Source organism: Equus przewalskii, chromosome 14 (assembly GCF_037783145.1).
Source record: "Equus przewalskii isolate Varuska chromosome 14, EquPr2, whole genome shotgun sequence".
Taxonomy (NCBI): domain Eukaryota; kingdom Metazoa; phylum Chordata; class Mammalia; order Perissodactyla; family Equidae; genus Equus; species Equus przewalskii.
Window position 1 is genome coordinate 8121294 of NC_091844.1, and position 21208 is coordinate 8142501.

At 46.7% G+C, this 21208-nt stretch overlaps 1 protein-coding gene across 1 annotated transcript in view; it reads left to right on the plus strand.

The window, feature by feature from the left end:
* Positions 1–21208, plus strand: part of RFX8 (regulatory factor X8) — a 57106-nt gene that overhangs the window by 27197 nt on the left and 8701 nt on the right. Inside the window, exons 5-12 of the mRNA XM_070573462.1 lie at positions 7447–7510; positions 11740–11850; positions 12449–12526; positions 14892–15005; positions 15839–15989; positions 17721–17779; positions 19284–19440; positions 20760–20854. Of these exons, the coding sequence (XP_070429563.1) occupies positions 7447–7510; positions 11740–11850; positions 12449–12526; positions 14892–15005; positions 15839–15989; positions 17721–17779; positions 19284–19440; positions 20760–20854 (829 nt within the window). The remainder of the gene's footprint in view (positions 1–7446; positions 7511–11739; positions 11851–12448; positions 12527–14891; positions 15006–15838; positions 15990–17720; positions 17780–19283; positions 19441–20759; positions 20855–21208) is intronic.

Sequence of the window (21208 nt, forward strand, 5' to 3'; positions counted from 1 at the left end):
CGCACACCTGGCAGTCGGCGACCCGCGGGCCTCCCCTGCGCGTGCTCGGGGCGCATGCTCAGAGGTGGTTAAGAGCATCCTCTCTCTAGCGTTGAACACCCGGAGGGGACCCCCGCCCCCCCCCCACCCTCGGCAAACCACGGATGGCTAGTTTCGTGTTCCGCAAAGTGGAAGGCCCCAGGGAAGAAGGCATTTCCCTATTGTGCAGCAATTGAGGCTCAAGTTACACGTTTGCCTAAGGGAGGAATAGGAATTGAAGTTTTATTTTTGTTGTTGTTTGTTTCTTTTAAAAAGAGTATATCTTCTGACGAGCGTCTTAGAGTGGAACGCCCGCCTCTCCAACAGCAGTCCTCTGAGTCATGAAGCTGTGCATAGGCTGTTCAAGGGCATTTTGTTTGTCTTTTTTTCTCTGGACCTTGTGTTAAGGAAAAAAATGGAAAGACCCAAGGAGAGCATCAGCATAGAGAGATTTGGCCGGGAACTGGGGTTGGTGGCAAAGGGGTGGCTTCATGGGGCTTTGGGGGGCTTCGCTTCGTCCTCACCAGCACCACGCCCTGCAAAGAAGCATACGATCTAATTAAAATAGAGTCTCAAGCCCCTGTCTCCTCCCTGTTTCCTCCAGGTGGCCCCTCCTAAGCCCCATCGTGTAGAAATTCTGATGCCCGGGTCTCTGACACCATCCCTCCCACCCCTTTCCTCCATGCCCACAGAAGCAGCAGGAGAACGTGATCCCGAGCCAGGGACCACTGCACTGGCCACCCTCCTTAATTGGACACCTGAACAGTTGGCCCAGGAGCAGATCAGAGTCCTGCCTGTCACACCATTGTTTTCCCTGGGGTGGGCTGTGTGATGGTGAATCTCACTAAAAACTGCTGAGGCATGTCTGCCCCGAACCAAAGAGAGACCAGGTTTGGTTTTTAAAATAAATGAAAAGCTTGTGGCCATTTTTTTTCTTCGAAAAAGGCAAAAGCCTGTAAATATGTCGAGTGCACTGTATGAAAAGGACCCCTTCACAAAATCCAGACCCTTTCCCGCCCTGCTCCGCTCTCCGGGGTAACATAATTTTACAGGGCCTAGGCCTCCCCGGATTCCTGCCTTGTTTAGCTGGCAGCCAGATTGAGACTTGGACCTGAGTATAATTGCTGACCTAGAAACTCACTGAAGAATGAGGCCAAAGTATAAAATGCTTTATTATTGTCTGGGGAGAAGCAGGGAAAGGAGTGTGTGTGTGTGTGTGTGTGTGTGTTTATTGTCACATCTACAGGAACAGCTCTGCTTAACTCACTTTTATTTTCCTCCTCTAAGACAAAATCCCTGGTTAATATGTTTCAGGGAAAACTTTTTGTCATTTTCCCAGTAGATGAATCCCCATTCTATGCAATGTAAATTCTGAAATAACTGTACACAGTCTCATGTTTCTCTCAGGATATATGGTAACTAACCGTCATCCCTCCCCCAGCACACACACCCTCTCTCAGCTTTTCCAACTTAGCTTATTAAAGACCTTTAAAAAGCTTCTGCAATTGTGCCTTCCACATTCCCTGCCTTTGTTCTCCCGTTCCTTTGTTCTTTTGCCAGCTCATGAGCTCAGGGGGCTGCCTCAGGGCCCTGAGCCTGCTGAGTCCAGGGCCGTGGGTGCACAGCTGGCTGGTTGTGCTGACAAAGCAGAAAGGCAAAGGGCTCATCTTTGAGACCACACACCCTCGGAGAGAGCGAGTGCACAGGGAGCTGTCAGCCTGGCAGCTGTGGGCACCACAGACCTCCGAGTCAGAGCGAACACCTTCCGTGCCTTCCGAGGCTCTCCCCAGCCCCAAGAAGAGCTTCTCTTCCTTCTGCTTGTGCAGCTGTGGCACCCAGAGGGGCTGAGAGCAGGAGCGGAGCCTTCCTAGGGCCAGGCCCAGAGGGCCTCTCAGGTACTAATAAGGTGTCCACGTTGCAACCCGCTTTTGGCCCTGTCCACCCTATGGTTTTCAAGGCTGGTTAGAACTTGTTAATGTGAAGAAAAATATGCATTACCTGGTTGTTGTCTAGCCACTCAAAAAACAAACGTGTGGAGAATTGCACCCCAGACTTCACCCTTGCTTGGGAGAGGTTTGAAAAGCAGATAAGGCTCCTAAGCTCTCCCTCACACCTGCAACATTCTCATTTGTTCAGAGCATCCCTCACTTGCCCATCTGCAGCCCAGAGACGCCCACTACAATGCAGTGTGCTGCCCACCAGTGAAGCTTGACTTCCTGTTGCTGGGTTTTGCCTCAGAAAGGTGAATGTGAATGAGTTAGACTTTCAAGACTTCCAAGGGCGTCCCCCAGGTCATCATTTTACAATTAAGTTGTTCATAAAATCTAATGGGTCAGGATACAGTTAAGCGGTATAAATGCAACAGCCCCCAGTGCAGAAAATGACAAATTCACAACATTCAGCAAAGCAAGTTTAATAATACAGTTGTTTGGGGCCAGCCCTGTGGCCCAGTGGTTAAGTTCAGCACACTCCACCACTTTGGCGGCCATTCCCAGGCAGGGACCTACACCATTGTCCGCAGCCATGCTGTGGCAGCGACCCACATACAAAACAGAGGAATTCTGCGAATTCTGTTTCTCTTTTCCCATATGTAAAAGGGGGATGATAATGAATTCTTGTCTACCTACCTAATAGATTGTTGTGAGAATTCAGGTAACACAAGGAAAGCACTTAGCAAGTACTCAGTGTATTTCAATGATTAGTCCTATTAGTATAATCAAAATTAGTTAAATAAAGCTTTTTGCACTCATAATGACATGTGCTTATAAGAAACCATATATTTACTATTTTAAATTTAGATAGAAAAATATTCATTGAGTTAAGGGTATCTTTTAATCAAAACCTAAATAATTAATTCGTGTGCATTGAGTCAGCATTGAAATGAGATTCTTTAATGATCGGAAGACGAGGCGACTTCACTCTGCAGTCTGACACAGAGTGAGTATGGGACATGAGTCAGGTTTTCTTACATTTTTACCCTCCTACATTGTAATTGCTTCAAGTTGTTTCTCTGCTGTTAGAGTGATTTGAGAGGGCAAATTACAATGCCAAAATGATGTAAATGGAAGTCTGGATTAATGACAAATGATGTCAAAACCTGAGAATGTGAATGCAAATTGTAGTTAGACTAAAGGAAAGTTAAATGCCAAAGGCATATTAAGCTAACACTACATTTGAAAGGTTTTTATGGGGAAAAAAAAGAAAGATGAATTGTGTGTCATATGATCATGTCCCAGTCCTCTTTACTCTGGACCCTTTTTTAATCAAATTGATCATAAAAGCTAATTGAAGTAGAATGTGGTTCTCGTGCTGTGTCTACACTGTGCTGCACCAAGGGGACAATTTGCAGGGCCCCAGAAGAGGTCTTCCTCCGCTCTCCCTGCCTGAGACCCAGAAAGATCTCTAACCATCGCGTAAGCCCTGGAGAGCTCTGAGTCCACGTGTTAGCGAAGATTACAGGCTCTGGGAGCTGGAGAAGGTCTTGGGAGTCATCAAATTCCATCCCCTCCCTTTATAGGGGTGGAAAATTGAGGGCCTCAAGGCTCAAGTGACGTGCATAAGGCCACATGGCGAGGTAGTGGCCGAGCTAGACAAGGGTGCCTGTTCTGTTGTGCTGAGGGAATCCTCAGCCTTCCTTCTTCCCCAGGTTTTCCTGTCTCTGCTCTCTCTCCCTCCACTCCCAGCTGGTCTTTTCCAGCCCCTCCTGACCCCTTTCTCTTTCCTCCAGTGGTTAACCCCAACACCCTGGGCCCAGCCTGGCTTGGTCCCTGTGGAGCAGCTGCTGAGGGCACAGCTCACAAGGAACTCAAGTGACTCCACTGGGCTGACTCGCCTCAGGGTCACTCCTGTGCCATGGGCTTCAGCCTTTTGCTCTGTCATCTTGTTTGGTGCCATTAAAGCCCCTCAGGCCATATTTTAGCAATGACTGTGCTTTTGATCACAACCTAATAAATGCCCCAAAGGACTGAATCAGAAACACACATGGGAAATGACGCAGCGGCAGCGACCCCCAGAACACGAGGCCGTCCCGATGGCACCCTGAGGGCTGAACCTGTCACCACCAACACTCCTTTGGCCTCTTCAACCCCACCACCCCTGCTCTTGGGTGGTAGACCCCAGTGTGGAGAAGGGGTTGCCACTGGTGGAGAACCTGCCTACCACAGTCTCACATCCTAGCCCAGCCCAGCCTGGCCTGTGAGGTCAAGGCACAGCCAATGCCTGCAGTGTTCATTCGGCAGGAAATTGCTCTCCTTCCAATTTAGTTAAAGAAAGCCTCACAGGTGATTTTTTAAGATTGATAACCACATTTAAAGGCTGATGACCACATTTTTCTGTTTAAACTCCTTTTCTGTTAGCCCTATAGTCAGTGACCTTTTATTTCTGACATTTTCTTCTGTATTCTTTCATTCTAGGTTTTATTCATTGTTTGTTGTTTTTGTTGATATAATGTCCCAGAATCTGTGTGGCAATGGGTTGTTTATAAATTTTACCTGGAGAAACTCCATCATTGTCACACCTACCTGAGATATAATTGAGACATAACAAATAGAATTCCCAAAGTGTTTCAAAATTTTTTTAAAATAGATTTTATTTTTTAAAGCAGTTTTGGGTTCACAGCAAAATTGAGAGAAAGGTACAGAGTTCCTCTATGCCACTCACCCCGACATGTGCTCAGCCTACCCCGCTATTAGCATCTTGAATTAGAGTGGTACATTTGTTAAAATAAATGAACCTACATGGACACATCATTATCACCCAAAGTCCGTAGTTTACGTTAGGGTTCACTTTTGATTTTTTTTTACATTCTGTGCGTTTTGACAAATGCATAATGGCATGTATCCACTACCAAAGTATCCTACATAGTGGTTTCACTGCCCTAAACATCCTCTGCAAGTGCAACTATTTTAATAGCCACCAAAGAAGTAAGTGTATTGGCTTTCAGATAATAAGTAACAGACTTTGTTATTTTTAAAAATCTAGAATTCTGTTTGATCAGTTTTTTGTGTTAATGCTTTCAATACCTAAATTTATTATATGTAGTCATGTATATAACTCAATTTTTATTTTATTTAATTTTTTAATACTCTTTTTTGTGGTCGTAATAGTTTACAACATTGTGAAATTTCAGTTGTACATTATTATTTGTCAGACACCACATAATTGTGCCCCTTCACCCTTTGTGCCCACTCCCCACCCCCGTCCCCCTGGTAACCACTAAACTGTTTTCTTTGTCTGTAAGTTTGTTTATGCTCCACAAATGAGTGAAATCATATGGCATTTGTCTTTCTCTGTCTGGCTTATTTCACTTAACATGATACCCTCAAAGTCCATCCATGTTGTTGCAAATGGGACGATTTTGTCCTTTTTTATGACTGAGTAGTATTCCATTGTATATATACCACATTTTCTTTATACAATCATCAGTTGGTGGGCAAAATTGCAAATGTTTTGCCTTGGCTCTTCCTTGCATCATCCGTCAGTCCATTGTCCTATGTGAAAGACATATATGTTCATATCTCCCCTCCAGCTTGAACAGATCCCGTGTCCTGGAACCCTCTTGCCACTGAGCAGTCCAAAGTACACTTCCTGTTTTGAAAAGAACTCTCACTGAAAGATGAAGAAGGTGGCTTTCCAGGGGGTTGGTATCCAGACCCTGAAACTATCTGCCCTATTTTGAAGTAGAGTATTACCGATATCCCCCTGCTATCCAAAAGAGGAGCGTTCTTATGAAAGCTTTTGTAAGCTGAAATGGTATAAAACAAAGCAATCACCATTAATTTATATGGGAAACATTTTTCTGTTCCCAGACCCAAAAAAATAATCCACCAAGTCATACCAAATAACGCATAAAACCTAAAATAACATGAAGCTATAGTAAAAGCAGGGATGATGTAATGAATGCACAGCCTGTAGAAAGTGGAGATGATGTCTGTACAGTGGAGTTTCACTTGCCGGAACCAGGAAGACAGCGAGCACACCGGAAGGCTGAGAGGGGGTGCTGGTGGTGATGTTGTGTTAGGCTGGGTCGTGGGAAGCCGGGATGGTGGGAAGTACAGAGGACTGGGATGTGGGAGACAGAGGAAGAGGGTCATCTGTCACCACCTCATCGCCGTCTGGATGCATCAGGGCAGGCAGGTCACTAACCTTTACACCTTCCTCCGTGTCTGCCTGCCTGATTGTTGAAGGTCGAGGTTTGTTGTCTTCTGTGGCTGATGTGGAAGGCTTCAAATACGACAGTGTGCTTGACTGCTTAGCCTCTTAAAACGGCTCTCTGCAAAACAAACGCTGAACGCTATTTTTGCTATTTGCCTTGTTTTGTAAAAGTGAAAACCCTCTTCGGATTTCTTTTGGTTAATGAAAACAGGTACTAATGTAGGTCTTCTGAAAAGTGAAGTGGCGTAAACTGAACTTTCGGATAGCAGGGGAAACCTGTAAGTGGAAACAAGGACCAGATGGGTATTAAGTATTCTGCCCAGTTTGCCAGGCCTTGGATTGGAGGATGGACTGACACGAACCTTCAGAAGTGGGCTACTGGGGCTTTGGAGAGGCTGGGAAGGGATGTAGGGTCTTCCTGTGGGAGATGAAAGCCATTGTCGTCCACCTCCCCTCCACCTCTCACCCCCTCCCAGGCCGTCCCTGCCTTGGAGACCGTTGCCTTGCTTCCAGAAGCAGAGCCCCAGTCTGCCACCGCCTTCTCTTTGTGTGTTTACGTAGAGTTGAAATGATCCTGTGTGAGGACCTGGGTTGACTTGGGGTGGACAGCAGCCCCAGATCTGAGGATGGTGGGGAAACCAGGAAGGAGATGCTGCCACCTCTGGCATCTGGAGAACACACATTCCCTGTGCAAGTTGGGGGTCTCTGGGCTCCCAGTTTCTCAAATGCCTGCGATTAATGGCAAAATATGCCATATCACATGGATGGAACTGAATCTGTTCTCCGTGGCATGTCAATGTCTCCAGTATAATATATGAATCCAGGAGGCCTGGTAAAACGGAACTCACATCTCTAGTGTTAATTCTCTGTTTCCTCGCTCTGTGAAGGTTCTCTGCTATATCCATCAACTCAGAGGATATCATCGTTTCTGAACTGATCATTTTAAAAGCCCAAATGAGAAAGTATAAGACTTCATTTCCATGATAATTTTCCCTTTCTCGCAGGAGCAAGTTCTACCCCTGATGACATCATATCCTTGCTTCTGAAGGGAATAAACCTTCAAAAATAAATACGTGGTTGTCCAAGTTACAGAAATGGATTTTTTTAAAAACTCCAAGCAGGTTATTGTCACCAGTTGTGGATAGAAATTTGGAGGAGGGTTTTGAAATAAAAGTTGTACCCCATACAAACAACCTCACTGCAAAAGAAACTTTGTTCTTGTGCTTAGAAACGGGGGGCTTACTAAAATTATTACTGTTGTCTGTTCTCTCACAGCGGAGACATCATTGCCTTTGAAAAATCTACTAATTTTAACAACATTATCCAAGAAGAAGGAGCAGTGAGTGCTGAATAAAATAGATTTACTATAATAGACTCTGAAATATTTGGTAATTGCTTAATTAGGTGCAACTGTTTCCCTGTGTGTAATGTTCTTATTGTATGTAGCCCTGAATCACGCACCCACTTGACCAGGATTGTTGAGTGTCAGTGACCGTGTGCCACGCGCTGTGTTGGCACAGATGAAGTTTCTTCCCTCAAGTAGCATATTGTTATCTGCACTTCAGCTGTTTAACTGTGTCTCTTTCGCTGTAGTTAAAAAGGATGTCTAGGTTGTTAGCAATAAATATAAGTGGAAGTATCTCTATATTACAGCTATAACGGTCTGAATTAAGACACCAGAACTATTAATAGCTAATCTATGGCATAGCGAGTTGAATTTTACTTAGGTAGGTTGAGACAACATGGTAGTACTTTGAAACTGTCTTGATGACAAGTGTCATTGAATGGACGACCTTTTAAAAACCTGTTTTGTGAGCAGCACTCTTGAGGGCTGATTGGGATGTGAAAAAAAGGAGAAACAAATGATAAAAAACCAAAACCATGCTCCCTACACTTGAATAGAATACAGTTTCATAGCTGGTGAGCTGAGACAGTCATGAAACGACTGATGTGCCGTTGAAGGAGTGGTCTGGGCACTCCAAAGTGGAGAGAGGGAGAGAGGCGTGGTGGGCCTTAGGGAACAGGGAAGGCTTCAGGGAAGAGGAAGCCTGTGTTCATTTCCTGTTGCTGCCGTAACAAATTAGCACAAAGTCAGCGGCTTGAAACAACACAAACTTATTCTCTTGCCGTTCTGGAGCTCACAAGCCCGACACGCTTCTCACCAGGCTAAGAATGAAGCGTTGGCAGGGCTGCATTCTTTCTGGAGGATTTGGGGAGAATCCCTTCCTTGCCTTTTCCAGCCTCCAGAGGCTTGTGGTCCCTTCCTCAGCCTTCAAAGCCAGCAAAGGCCACTCAAAAGCATGAGTCCTTCTCATGCTGCCATCTCTTTGGTTCTCTGCATTTGGGGAAGGTCCTCTGCTTTTAAGGACCCTTGTGATTAGATTGGGGCCACCTGGATGATCCAAGATACTCTCAGGGTCCTTAACCTTAATCACATCTGCAAGGTCCCTTTTGCCACATAAGGTTGTAGGGGTTAGGATGTGGACATCTTTGGGAGCCATTATTCTGCCTTCCACACTGCCCATGAGCTGGTCCTGGAGGGATCACCTCCTCTTCTAGGAGATATTCGTCTCAAGGGCGTAGCTTGCATACATTCTGAGAGCTGTGCAGGCAGTGAGGATCCAAAGGTGAGGATGTTGGGGAAGCAGTAGACACTGGGTGCGGTCCAGAGGGTGGACAGCTTGTCCATGCCGAGTTGAAGAATTTGGGTTTCACCCAAGAGACTGTAGGAAACACTGAGGCATCTTCAGAAGGAGAATGACAGGTTACATTTGCTTTCGGGGTGATACTTCTGGGAGCAGTGTCTTCAAGGATGAAGGAAGGACAAAAGGCATCCAAGAGAATTGATAGAGTAACTCAGGGCAGGCAGATGGTACCTGGAGGGGCAGACAATGACAGAAGGGGTCTCCCATCATATCTCCAGGGGCTGACACGTAGTTTATGTTCATTAAAGGCTGGAGGAATAAATGAATGATAATAATCCCAATGCCATTTCTTAGATGGATTGAACTCCCAAACTGCATTTAATATACCTGGAGCATCTAGATAGAATTTCTCACCTTTCTCTTTGTCATTTTGCGGAATTATTTCTCTGGAATGGGAACCCCTCCAGTTCTTTCTTGAACGCCTTCTCCTGCAGAGTTCAAACTTTACTGGTTCTGTACCGTATGTTCAGTTTAGATTTCCGACTGTTTATATTCTGAAGAAAAGATTTCAATTCATGATTTTTAAAGTATTTTTTTTTCTGAAAGATCAATTCTTTTCACAGAAAGGGCCTTAAGGTTATTGACCTCAGGAATGCATGAATTTGCTTTTTATTATTATTTTTTGTAATAGCTTACATTTACATTCTTACAATACTACCTTTTCGGACAGCTTCTTGTGAACAGGTGAAACTGTAGTGTATCTGCCGTGTTGAAATGTAGAGGTTTCTGCAGAGTTAGACACAGAATAGTCTGCCTGGAGCTGCATTTCCCCACTTGCGTGTGCATAAGGCTCACTCGGGGAGCTGGTTAAAATGACTGATTTCTGGCCTCATGTGATTTACTAGGGCCCTAGGGATATGAATCTTAAGCACACCCAGGTTGTCTGATGTAGATGGTTTCAGGACCCAACCTGAGAAACACTGGCTTTGATCATCGCAGCTTCAGTGTCAGAACATTGATGAATACAGGAAGTCAGGGTGTGCTGTGGAGAAAACAGGTGCAGTTAGAACTTTGCGGTAAGGGGCGCTGGCCCAGAGCTGGAATTGAGGATTCCCCAATTCTTCTCTAACAGAAGCACTGATGGTCAGACCAGTTAACTCCATGGAATGTCCCCATTCTTCTTTTTTTTTTTAAGGTATGCTTCTTTTGGTGATGAAAATTGGCCCTGAGCTAACATCTGTTGCCAATCTTCCTCTTTTTATTTTTTTCTTGCCAAAGCCCCAGTATATAGTTGTATATCTTAGGTGTAAATCATTCTAGTTCTTCTGTGTGGGATGCCACCATAGCCTGGCTTGATGAGCAGTGCATAGGTCCCTGCCCAGGATCCAAACCAGCGAACCCCAGGCCGCCTAAGCAGAGCGTGTGAACTTAACCACTTGGTCACGGGGCTGGCCTCTCCATCCTTTTTGATGACCAAGCTGAGCATCACCCACGCCCACACACTAGAAGTACTGTCCCTCAGACAACTCTTAATGAAGCCAACTTTCTAAAGTGGTGGGAACCAAACAGCACCCAATGGAGGTGACACCCTTTGAGCTGTCACTTTTCTGTGCTAATACGTTATGTATTTATTTAGACATCTATACCCTTACCTCATTCCAAAAATATTAACAAGGGGAGTTTAACTTGGCATCTTCACAATATTAAGAGCATAGTATGCATTTTTCCAGGGAGAGCGTCACTTGCTTCCATCAGATTCTCAAAGGGGTTCAGGACCACAAAAGAGTAAAGCAGTACAGATTTCAGGACACTGAGAAGACTGTTGAGCATGATCCCTGAACTCCTCCGATCCTCACTGTGATATTGGTTGATAATGAGGGAACATGAGAGAAGGAGGAAGCCAGTGGTGCCTGTTCTGGAGTGTGTACAGCGCTGTGTGGGATGGTAACTGGTGCCACTCCCACCCCTGGGCTGCTCTGCCCTCAGGTGGCTTGTAGACAGGAGCATACTGCAAATCCAAATAAATGATCTAGTAAGCAAGATAGAAGTGAGTAGCTCACAGTACGTAAGAACTGAGAAAGCTAAGGCTGAAATACTGGCCCTGAACTGTGCTGTCACAGAGCGAGCCATTAGATTGGAGAGAGAATGAAGAGGAAACTCATGCAAGCTGCAATCCACGTGGCAGGCTTTGCTGCTCAATTTCTAACTCATAGGAATGATTTCATCCCACTCTATTGAAATGGAAATTATTCAAAAGAAGTCCCGGAAAATCCTGAAGAAATCATTTAAAATAAAATCGATGTCCTTTATTCAGCCCAGGAGCGAGCAGGCCTTACCTTGCTAAGAGGGGAGAGCCACATGGATGATACAAGGAAGGAGTGTTGAGTTTGCTTTGTCCTTAATGGAAATATTTTACCATTTCGCAATTTGTTCTTCTAAAGGAAAGTCTGTGCCCCTCATTTTCCTTATTAGTTAGGCCCTGGGATTTCTGATAAAGTTAATCATTTTTGTAATACGGTCATAGATGCCCCAGACAAGACATGGTTTTCTTTCAAGGAGGGACAATTGTATGGACGAGAGTTGTAGAAATGTATTTGTGGCATTAAATTATTCAGAGATAATATTTTTATTGTGCGTTACTGTACAGCATTTGTAATATGTGGCCACAGGAGTGAAGCGTTGGGGTAATTCATTAAATCCTAACTTCCCCGATGACGGTAGTCATAGGCTAACAGAGGAAGATTAGTATCATTTGGAATGAAATAAGGGGGAAAGTTGCTGGAATCAATAAAGTGTCCAGAGGTGTGGATGAAAGGTCACATAGAACATTAACCTATAGTAGCAATGTGATTATTACGTGGTTTATATGCAAGAAAATGCATTTTATTAAAAAAATAATAATCCGTGTGTAAATGGTTTCTAGTGTGAAAATCATTCACCAATAAAGACAGACCCAGTCGGATTGCCTTTGTCTGAATTCAGGAGATGTCCACTCTGGGAGCAAGAACTGGCAAAAAAGTACTCCTACAGAACGGTAGGGTTGCGCGCATGGGGAGACTAATTTGTCATGTCTTTGAGGCCTGGAGCAGTAAATGTCTTATTTTACCTGTGATCATAGTTGTAGCAGATGGAGTAGTATTTGCCTTCTCCCAGACCTGTGAGGACCAACATTTCCTCCTGGCTTGGTGGTGGTCAGGAAATTCGTGTCTTCCCCCATGTCCTATAGAAAGGTTCCTCCTGGGACCACTTTGTCATCTTCTAGAGTGGGGGCCTCTCCAGGACAAAGAAGGCAACAGTTACGTGGATGTTCTAGAAACTGGGACTGGGGAATATGGAGGGGGAAAATTGGGGTTTAGCGGGGAAGATGTCAAAGATTGGTGACCTTTATAGAGAGTGGTACAGACCCTGGAAATATATGTTTTAACATCAAAATTGAAGCTACATCAGTTTCAGGCCAGTAAGGTATGCCTTATTCCACATAAATAAAAAGTGTGGTCCCAGGGAAGCGCTTAGCTACGGGCATATCGGAATTGTAACATGAGCAGTTTCTAAGGGCTTCAGAAATGTCTTTGAGGATGAGTTCATTCTGGAAGTGGCCTGCAAACTAAAACGATTTTCCTTATCCTTCCTAGATGGCCTTTCTTGCTGATGAATATTGCAACTATTGTCAAGACATTTTACAAAACGTGAGGAACCAAGAACTTGAGAGGGTAGGGTTTTGTCTATAAAAATACAAGCATTTATGATTCGTTGTTAACCACTTTACTTGAAAAGACCCCTCCAGGGATGTCTGGTGATAATTCATTGCCCTCAAGTGCTTAGAAGGCAGCTGTTTGATAGTTAGTGTGTTCTTGAAGGTGATATTTTCATTCGGCTTAATCATTTGGAAATTTTCCAAGGTGCTAATCTAGATAACATTACACTTTAAATATAAACTCAGCTCTTCCTTTAGAATCTAATTCCAGCTGATTTTGAATAAATTATTGGTAATATTATTCACTCGGGAATTTTCAATAGTGCTGAAGGGCCATTTTATTGATAGATGCTAACTTCAAAAGGAGCAAGATTTTGAAGCAGGGTGATCCGACATCGATATTGTAATGAGTGGATTTTATTCTAGAACTGGCTGCGGAAAACGTGAATAAATATTTTGCCCATTTTGAATTTTATCTTTTGCAATAGAAAATGGAAATCCAGGGAAACAAATGCACACTTAAACAAAAGGCTTTCTGATGCTTCAGTGTTCTAAGCACTTCAGCTTTGGTTGGTGATATTCATTCAGCAGGAGCACGATTAGTACTTCCTCAGTAGAGAGCAGTACAGTGAGGGAGAGACCAGGATGTCTGCAGAATGGCCCTGGTCCTATTAATCCAATGTTGTAAATATCCACACACGTTGGATATATGATATAGTCCTTCCTTCCTTCATTCACTCATCAAATATTAACTTAATTCTTACCCTGTGACGAGCACCATTTCTGGAACTAGGAAGGTATTCTCCATAGGGCTTGAGAAGCGTAAAGTCTGGTACTGAAAGGAACAATATAAACCCAATCGATATGATACAATGTGGCAAGTTGTAGACTAGCGGAATGATTAAGACTGTTCTGGGTGCCAGGAAGAAGAGGAACAGAGACAGCTGGAGAGTGCTCCCAAGAGGAAGCCATGTTGCTGCTGCCTCTACTAGAAAAGCAGAGGTTCGACACACAAAATGGAGTAGGAAAGAGATTCCAAGGAGAATCAGTGATGCAGGCAATGGTCACAAGATATCCACAGGCATGACGTGACAAAAACATCACTATGGCTAGATTTTATCATCTCCACAGGAGAGAAGCTGGAGGGGAGGTAGGGAAGTAGGCTGGCCCTAGAAAGGGCCTCATATACCCTGCAAAGAATTCCAATTTATTGAGAAGACACTGGGTTGCAGTGGCATAAGATCACCATCTCGGAGCAGAGAGAGTGGTGAGGAGGTTTTGTCATAGTCAAGGTGAGAAATGATGAGGGTCAGATCTGGAGCAGTGACAATGACATCAAAGAGAAAAAAGGACAAATTAGAGAGATATTTCTGAAGCAGACCAACAGGGTTTGATGACTTTGGACATGGTGGTGATGGAGTTAGCAGAGATGAGCCCGTGGGTGATGTTCCATTCAGACCCACCAGCTTCAAAAGGCCAAGCTCAAAAGTTACCTAGCTGAGAGTAACAGGATTACTAAATCCTGCTCAGCCCACTGTTGTGTTTTCTGTTAAATGCTCATGAGTCTCTCTGGAGACGTCTTCTCTAGAATTCCTGCCCCCATCACAGGATTTCAAATCAGGGCCCATCACCAGGTAATTCAAGAGTTGGCCCTAACTCCCTTGACAGCCTGCACAGGGGACTAGCTCCCTGCCTGGAGTCATTGGCGGGTGCTGGTTTCAGAGCTGCGATGTCTCAGAACATTTGAGCACGCAGAAACCCCAAAAAGCAAGAATCCTATTAGCTGACTACTCTGATTGGCCACCTGGCTCCATAATGGAACCTGAAAAGTTCACCTGGGGAAAAATAGAGAAAAGGAAGGAAGCTGCCATTTTGTTCACATACAAACGTTGTCCACCTCTGAGGAACCACACTGGTCCCCTTCTGCTTGCACAATCCTTAGGTGAATTCTAACTTGATGTCAAGGAGGAAGCATCCTTGATTCCATAGTTACACCTCTTTCTGAGCTGAGAAATAATTGAGGAGGTCAATCAGTCGGTGAACACTTATTCTAAACTATGGTCTGTGCCCCTGTGGCCTGATTCCCACTCTATTCTAATCAGCAGGAGCCCCCTTGTGGTCAGAAATAGCCTTCCTTCCTCAAAAGTTCCTCATGAAAATTGGGTTCCATGTTATCCCATCCAACTGGAAGGCGCTCCCTGATGTGCTGCTGGGAAGACCACTTCTAAAATACAGCTTGGAAAAGCTGATAGGCCAAGCTTTACGTTAATTGGAATGAAATTCACCCCATTATCATTTGAGGCTGATTAAGTCTGTATGGGGGATTAGTCTCACCAGGCGCAAAATGAGTTTTCAGAGATATGTTCTATTCCTTACATCAGGTGGAGGACTTGCTTACTTCCTTCTGGAAATCTCTGCAGCAAGACACAGTCATGCTGATGTCATTGCCTGACATGTGCCAGCTCTTTAAATCCTACGACGTACAGCTGTACAAGGTAGGAAGACATCCGTTTGAGTTGCTGGCTTGCACCCTTTCCAGAAATTGATACCAAATCCAAATGCTGGGCTTACTGCAGCCCTCCCTCTCTGCCGTCTCCTCTGGCCCACGATCCTTTTTAATCTTTCCCTAAAACTTAGCTTTTCTTTTTGAATTCAGTGAGAGTCTGAGTGACCTCATCTAAAGAAAAAGCCAAAGCACGTGGCGAGCTAGGTTTCCAGTGACGGGTGAACCCGGAATTGAGTCAAAGTTCCTCCTCTGGTGATTTCAACAGAAGACTTTTTTAAATGAGTGATTGGAATAATTGCTTTGGAACATACATAATGCCAGGGCTTTTTGGTTTTGGAGTTTTTTTAATCTCTTGCTCTAGAGTGATTACTGTGGTTTGGGGGTCAGTTATATTTTCACTACAGTGTCTGTGGCGAAAATGTGTTCTCTTTAAACTGATCATGAACCCTTACCTTTTATTTTATTATTTTTTAGGAAACAATGCAGTGCTTCTAAGTTTTTAGCACAAAGGTTGAAAACCAGAGGCTGGGTTCAGCCCTTAAATATTTTGTTTTGACCCACCTATCACTGGCCAAAAAACACAGTATAGTGTTTTTTAAAATTTTGAATCAGTTATTGCTATTTTAAAATTTTTGAAAAAATTCAAATTGCTGCCTCACCAGCCTGATGTCCTGCCCAGTGAGCAGTGGTGAGGGCTGTGTGGCGCCTGCCCCCTTGGACCTCCTCTCTCTGAGTTTGTGGCACCCGTGACCCTTGGCCACTGGTAACTAACGGACGCCTGCACTGGCTGGCGGTCACGGTGTCTTGACACTTTCGTTGTAGGGAATTGAGGACATTCTCCTTCATGACTTTTTGGAAGATGTCTCTATTCAGTACCTGAAATCTGTCCGGTTATTTAGTAAGAAGTTTAAGCTGTGGCTACTTAATGCTTTGGAAGGTTTTCCAGCCCTCCTACAGATCTCCAAGCGCAAAGGTAGGTTTCTATGAAAGGAGGAAAGGAATTCTGGGAGAGTGGATGAAGTCTCTCGCTTTCAGACTGGGGTGCGACGTCCCATCTGTTGTGTCCCTCTTTTTCCCCTCATGCACTAAACTACAGTCCACAGGCCTGACCTCCTCAGATCTTCTGGCTTTTTCTTTAGTGCTGAGGATGGATTCTCATGCTGGTCCATCCATACCCTTTTACCTATTCCCCCTTTTGAATAATGGCATGGACGTTTGGGAGGTCCAGGGGGTTAGAGATGTAGGAAAGATGTGCTGACTGTCGTAAAGGCGAGGGCTAAGCTGGCGTGCCTTCCACCGCACCGGGCTCCCTCCTTCTGAAACCAGCTTCCCAGGGCAGCCCGCAGTTCCGGCTCCTTGCTCACTCAAGGCCGGCTGACTAGGGCAATAGCCTTCTGCCTCTTTGTGCTCTGTGTAGCCTCACGCTGGGAATTTGATCCCAGTTTGAGCCACTTGGAAATTTTCACATGGCCACACTGGGCCCACAGGCCTGTGTGGCTGCCAGTCAGGAAGGCGGCAGGGAGGCCGTGCTGCAGAGAGAAAGGGAGTCTGCGACTTGCTGTGAAAGGGGGTCCTTGAAAGGGGCAGAAGAAGACGCGCTCCGGTTTTCCGTGGCCACTTCCACACCTGTCCGAACTAAGCCCTCCGTCTCCCTCTTTCCCTCCTCTGGGCTACTTCAGTGGCTTCCTAGTTGATCATCTTGCCTCAACTGCCTCAGTCATGCTCTCCTTCCACACCCAGTGATCATTCTAAAACAGTGATTTGATCAGTTAACAAGCTTCCGTGGCCTTGATGCCCAGGGTCTGTCCCCTTTACTCACCATGCAAAGTCGTCCGCTGCTTGGCCTCTGGCCCCATCCCTGGCTCCATCCCTTGAGGGACCCCCACTGCTCTCCCACCAAGACAAGACTAGTTGTCCCCCCAGAAAGGCCCTTATTCCTGCTGCTGTCTGTGCCTAGACTGCCTCCCCCACCCCCATCCCCCAGACTAACTCCTACTTACGCGTTAAAGCCCAGATTGAAGGTCATCTTCTAAGTGAAGCTGTCCCTGACGCCTCCTCCCAGGCAGGCCTCTCGCTCCCCTGAACCCCTCACCTTCTTCTTCCCTGTGCTCTCACCTTGCCAGGGAGCACTCACCTGCAGTTGGGAAGTCGTTTGCATATCAGTGACCCATCCTCCGAGGGTGGGCCCCTGGGGGTGGTGGGTGTCCTCCTCTATTCAACTCTGCAGACACCCAGCCGACACTGCTGGAGCGAACGCTACCTGAGTGTGTCCTGTGACTATTTGTCAAATGCACAAATGAGAGCACCTCGCCTCTTTATGCTTCCTCTTTGCATCCTTCCTTTGCCACTGAGTGTTTCAGAGGAGAGCACTGTAGAAAGGAGAAAGGTGGGGGGACTCAGGGTTCCTGGGCACACCCCTAAACTCCTTTGAGCAGGCGTGTCCGATCCTGGGATTACATGATCTTTCTGGCTGGTGGGGTGGATTTTAGCCAAGTGGCCCCAGAACCTCCTCACCATTTGTGAGAGGGCCAGTGGGCAGTGGAAAGACCAGTATGCGCGGAGGCCTCACTGTGGAGGGCAGTGTGGAAGCTGCGCCTTCCTAGGCAAATGTGAGCGCCTTCTGTATGCGCCTCCCCCTCCCTGCTCCATTCGTAGAACTTGAGGTTATAGTACCAATAACGGCCATGTGTATTGCTCTCAACAGAAGTTACCGTGTTTGTCAAAAGACTGAGAAGAAAGACATACCTTTCCAACATGGCAAAGGTAGGTTTCAGCCGGCCAGACAGGCAGGAACACAGCAGGTCTCGCACTGAAGCACGAAGGCTGCAAGTGTCCCCTCAGAGCAGGCGGCAGCTCCCCTGGCAGGGAGGCCGTGTCCAGCCCCGGGAGGGCAGAGGGCAGACATGACAACCTTGCTGGCCACTGGCTGGGAAGGCCTGGTAGGCCTGAGGCTCTCAGCTAGAAGCCCATCCCTTCCTTCCTCCTAGGAAAGGTTCCAACCCCCAGGGCTGGCCCCGGGAAGGACAGAAAGCAGGGCGAGCAGGTCAACGTTGTATGGTACCAGAGGGAGGCCCCACGAGGTGCCCACCTGGCCCAGCCAGTGTTGGAGGTGAAGGGGAATCATAACAGAGCCGGGGACAGACAGGCAGACAAACCCCTCACCCTGTTTGTGGCCCTGTGAACTCCATGTGTCGGGGCCTCCAGATTCCCCAGCTCTGACATTCTCACTCCTGGGGGGACCGACCATGTACCGTCAGTGTTAGAGGAAGGTAGAGAGGGGCTGAAAAAAAGGTTCCATAAGGCTGGCACGTGGGCCACCAAGGAGTCACCAGATCGGGATGGAGCTGTGACCTCTGCTCAAATCAGTCCCAGCCCAGGGAGCCTCAGCCAGACTTCCATTTCCGCATCTCACCCTCCCGGCACAGACCTCTCCCTAGACTCCGAGCTCCCGAGGCAGTTTCTAGCGTATGCGCTCATGGCGCGTCTGGTTCCCCAGTGCTTTCCCATTCCTGGCTGGGTCAGCCAGTGATGCCCTGCAGCAAGACCCTCACACAACCCAACTCAAGTAGTAGGCTCGGGGTCTAGAGCTGGCCCTTGCTCTGAATTGTGTCTTCACACTTATTGTCACTTGGGAAAGTTCACTGACTGCCAAGAGTCCTCAGCCTCCTCCTCTGGAAAATGGAGGTGGCGTAGCACCTAGTCCTAGGGCTGGTGTGAGGACGACCACTGCTCATCCTATGAACTCCGAAAATGGAAGGCATTGAATTGGCCCCATTGGACAGCTGAGGAAATCAGCTCCCAGAGGCTAAATTCGTTGCCCAGGGCTCCCAAGAGGAAAGGACAGAGACATCTTCTGAATCCCCGCAGCCACTCTCCAGAACCGGCCAGCACTGTGGCTTCCTCAGAGCCACGCTTTCTCTGCAGAGCTGGGTCACCCACTGCTTTCCTCTCGAGCGTAGTTGAGGCTCGCTGAGTGGGGCACAGAGAATGAGAGACAGGGAGAGGAAGAGCTGTAGTGCCCAAGAGCCCCAGATGTCTGCCTGTGAGCAGAAGCGCTCAAAATGCTGATTTTCGGAGAGGCAGTTTTACAACGCATGAAATTCGAACATGTTAATGTCACTTAGGAGTCCATTTTACTGGGTAATACTCAAATCCGCTTTTCTTTCTCCTCAACGACAAAGAAGTCTTGGTAATTCAGAGAGGGAGGATTAGGCAAAAGTAAAATGACAAGATTTAACTAAAGATTATACTTCCGCGTTATCTTTAGACTATGAGAACGGTGTTGAAAAATAACCAGAGGGTCCACATCCTGAAGTCGGACGTACGTGCCATCATTAGTCAAGGCCTTCCGGATATTTCTAAGAAAGCCCTGCCGAGTAACCTGAGCTGCGTGGACGAGCTGGAGAAGAACACGGAGATGAAATGTAATCTTCCTTCTGCCGCTTGCTTTACCCTAGTGTTTGGGATAGATTTGGGGCTGGCATGGCCATCACTAATTTACAAATTTCTTAATAGAGGTAGAAGGTAATTTACTCTTTGATATTATAATTTATCTGCTCACACATCTCTTCCTGCGGGGCGAGGAATGCCCCAGGGAATGCTTTTCCAAGGCCTACCCAAGTGTCTGCGGGGCTGTGAGTGCTAATACATGTTTGTTGAGTGAATGAATGAACAGATGAGTGTGGTTGCTGCCTGACAACGTTTCTTTCTGGAGATCAGCCTGGCGTGTCTCCTTTGGAAAAAAACTTCTGCATCCATCTTGTACATGCACGTTCAACAGTGTCTCTTCTATCCTGTCTGAATTGGATTGAGTTAGCTCTCCACCTTGCAGATTCTTGCCCCTCCCAGGCCACTGGCTCCCCTAGAAATCTCAGATGCTGCCCAAGCCCGCTCATGCCCCTAGCCCAAGCCCAGGGAAATCCCGGATGGCATGAGGCTCTCCTAGGGGTCTGCCAGGCCGCTCCAGCCTGCCCAGGGCTCCTGTACTCCTGTTAGCATCCTTGTGTGCCCTTCCAAGAGGGCACAGGCCAGCAGGGAGACTGCATGTGGTAGCCACTGCTGACACTGGCAGGCAAATGCTTGAGGGGTACCTGGAAGATCCTCCAGATGCACGCTGACCAGGCTCGGCCAGGGCCACGGCACCTCAGTTTTCTAAACTCTGCTTGGTACGTGGCGGCACTCAGAGAGGGAAGCGGCCAAAAGCTGGTCTCTTCCTCTCTGTGCTGTCTGTGGAGGTGGAGGCCCCACGGCCCTCGGGCACACATGCCCGGGCTCCACCCCCCAGGTCTGTACACACTGAGTCTATAACACCAGGCAAGGCGCTCGGCCTCCCTCAGCGGCTTTGATGTTCACCATCGGCTAAAGGACATTAATAAACCACCTCTTTTGTGAAAACGGCAAGGACGGGTGAGGTCACGTCTGCATTGTGTGTTGAGCTCATCTGAGGCCAGGTTCAGTGTAATTACAAGGTGCAGTTATTATTTCAAAATATCTCTTCCCGTTTCAACAAGTGGCAAAGGTGGTTCCTAAGAGGCCAGCCCCTATGACTCTGCACTAGATGACCACAGGGGTGACAAATCCAGCCGTAGAATGCATCCTTTGTGTTCAAAATGAGCGCCAGGCCGCAGGGAATTCCTTTGAACTGCTGTTCAGATGTCACCCCTAGGGCACCTAGCATACAAATACCTACAGAAAAATTCTGCTACGGTGCTCCCAATCTTTGTGTGTGTGCGTGTTTTTATAGGTTTAAGCAGTTTGATTTCTTTGCTGGGGACGTCAACAGACCTCAATGTATTCCTGAATTGTGTGTCTTCAAATCTCCAAGCAATTGTCTTCCAGGTACAAAACCGTGATTTTTTTTAAAGGGAAGAAATGGGTGTTGATCATTTGAGCTATATTATAGCACCAAGTGTACATGACCTGGAGCAATGAAAAAGAGTTCTCTTGGCCAGAAATGTGTCAAGGCTGGTGGGGGTGTTAATGACAGGGAAGTGGTGTGTCACTCCTGTAGCAAGGCAGGAATCAGAGGCTGGTGCATCATGCAGATGTGCGTTTGTGGGTGGGCGAACATGTGCATGGGTGAGCACGTGCTCAGGAGAGTGTGTGTGTGCAAGTGAGCATGTATATGCAGGTGACTGTGCGTGAGCATGGATAAGCATGTGTGCAGGTGGGCACAGGTGAGCGTGTGCGTGC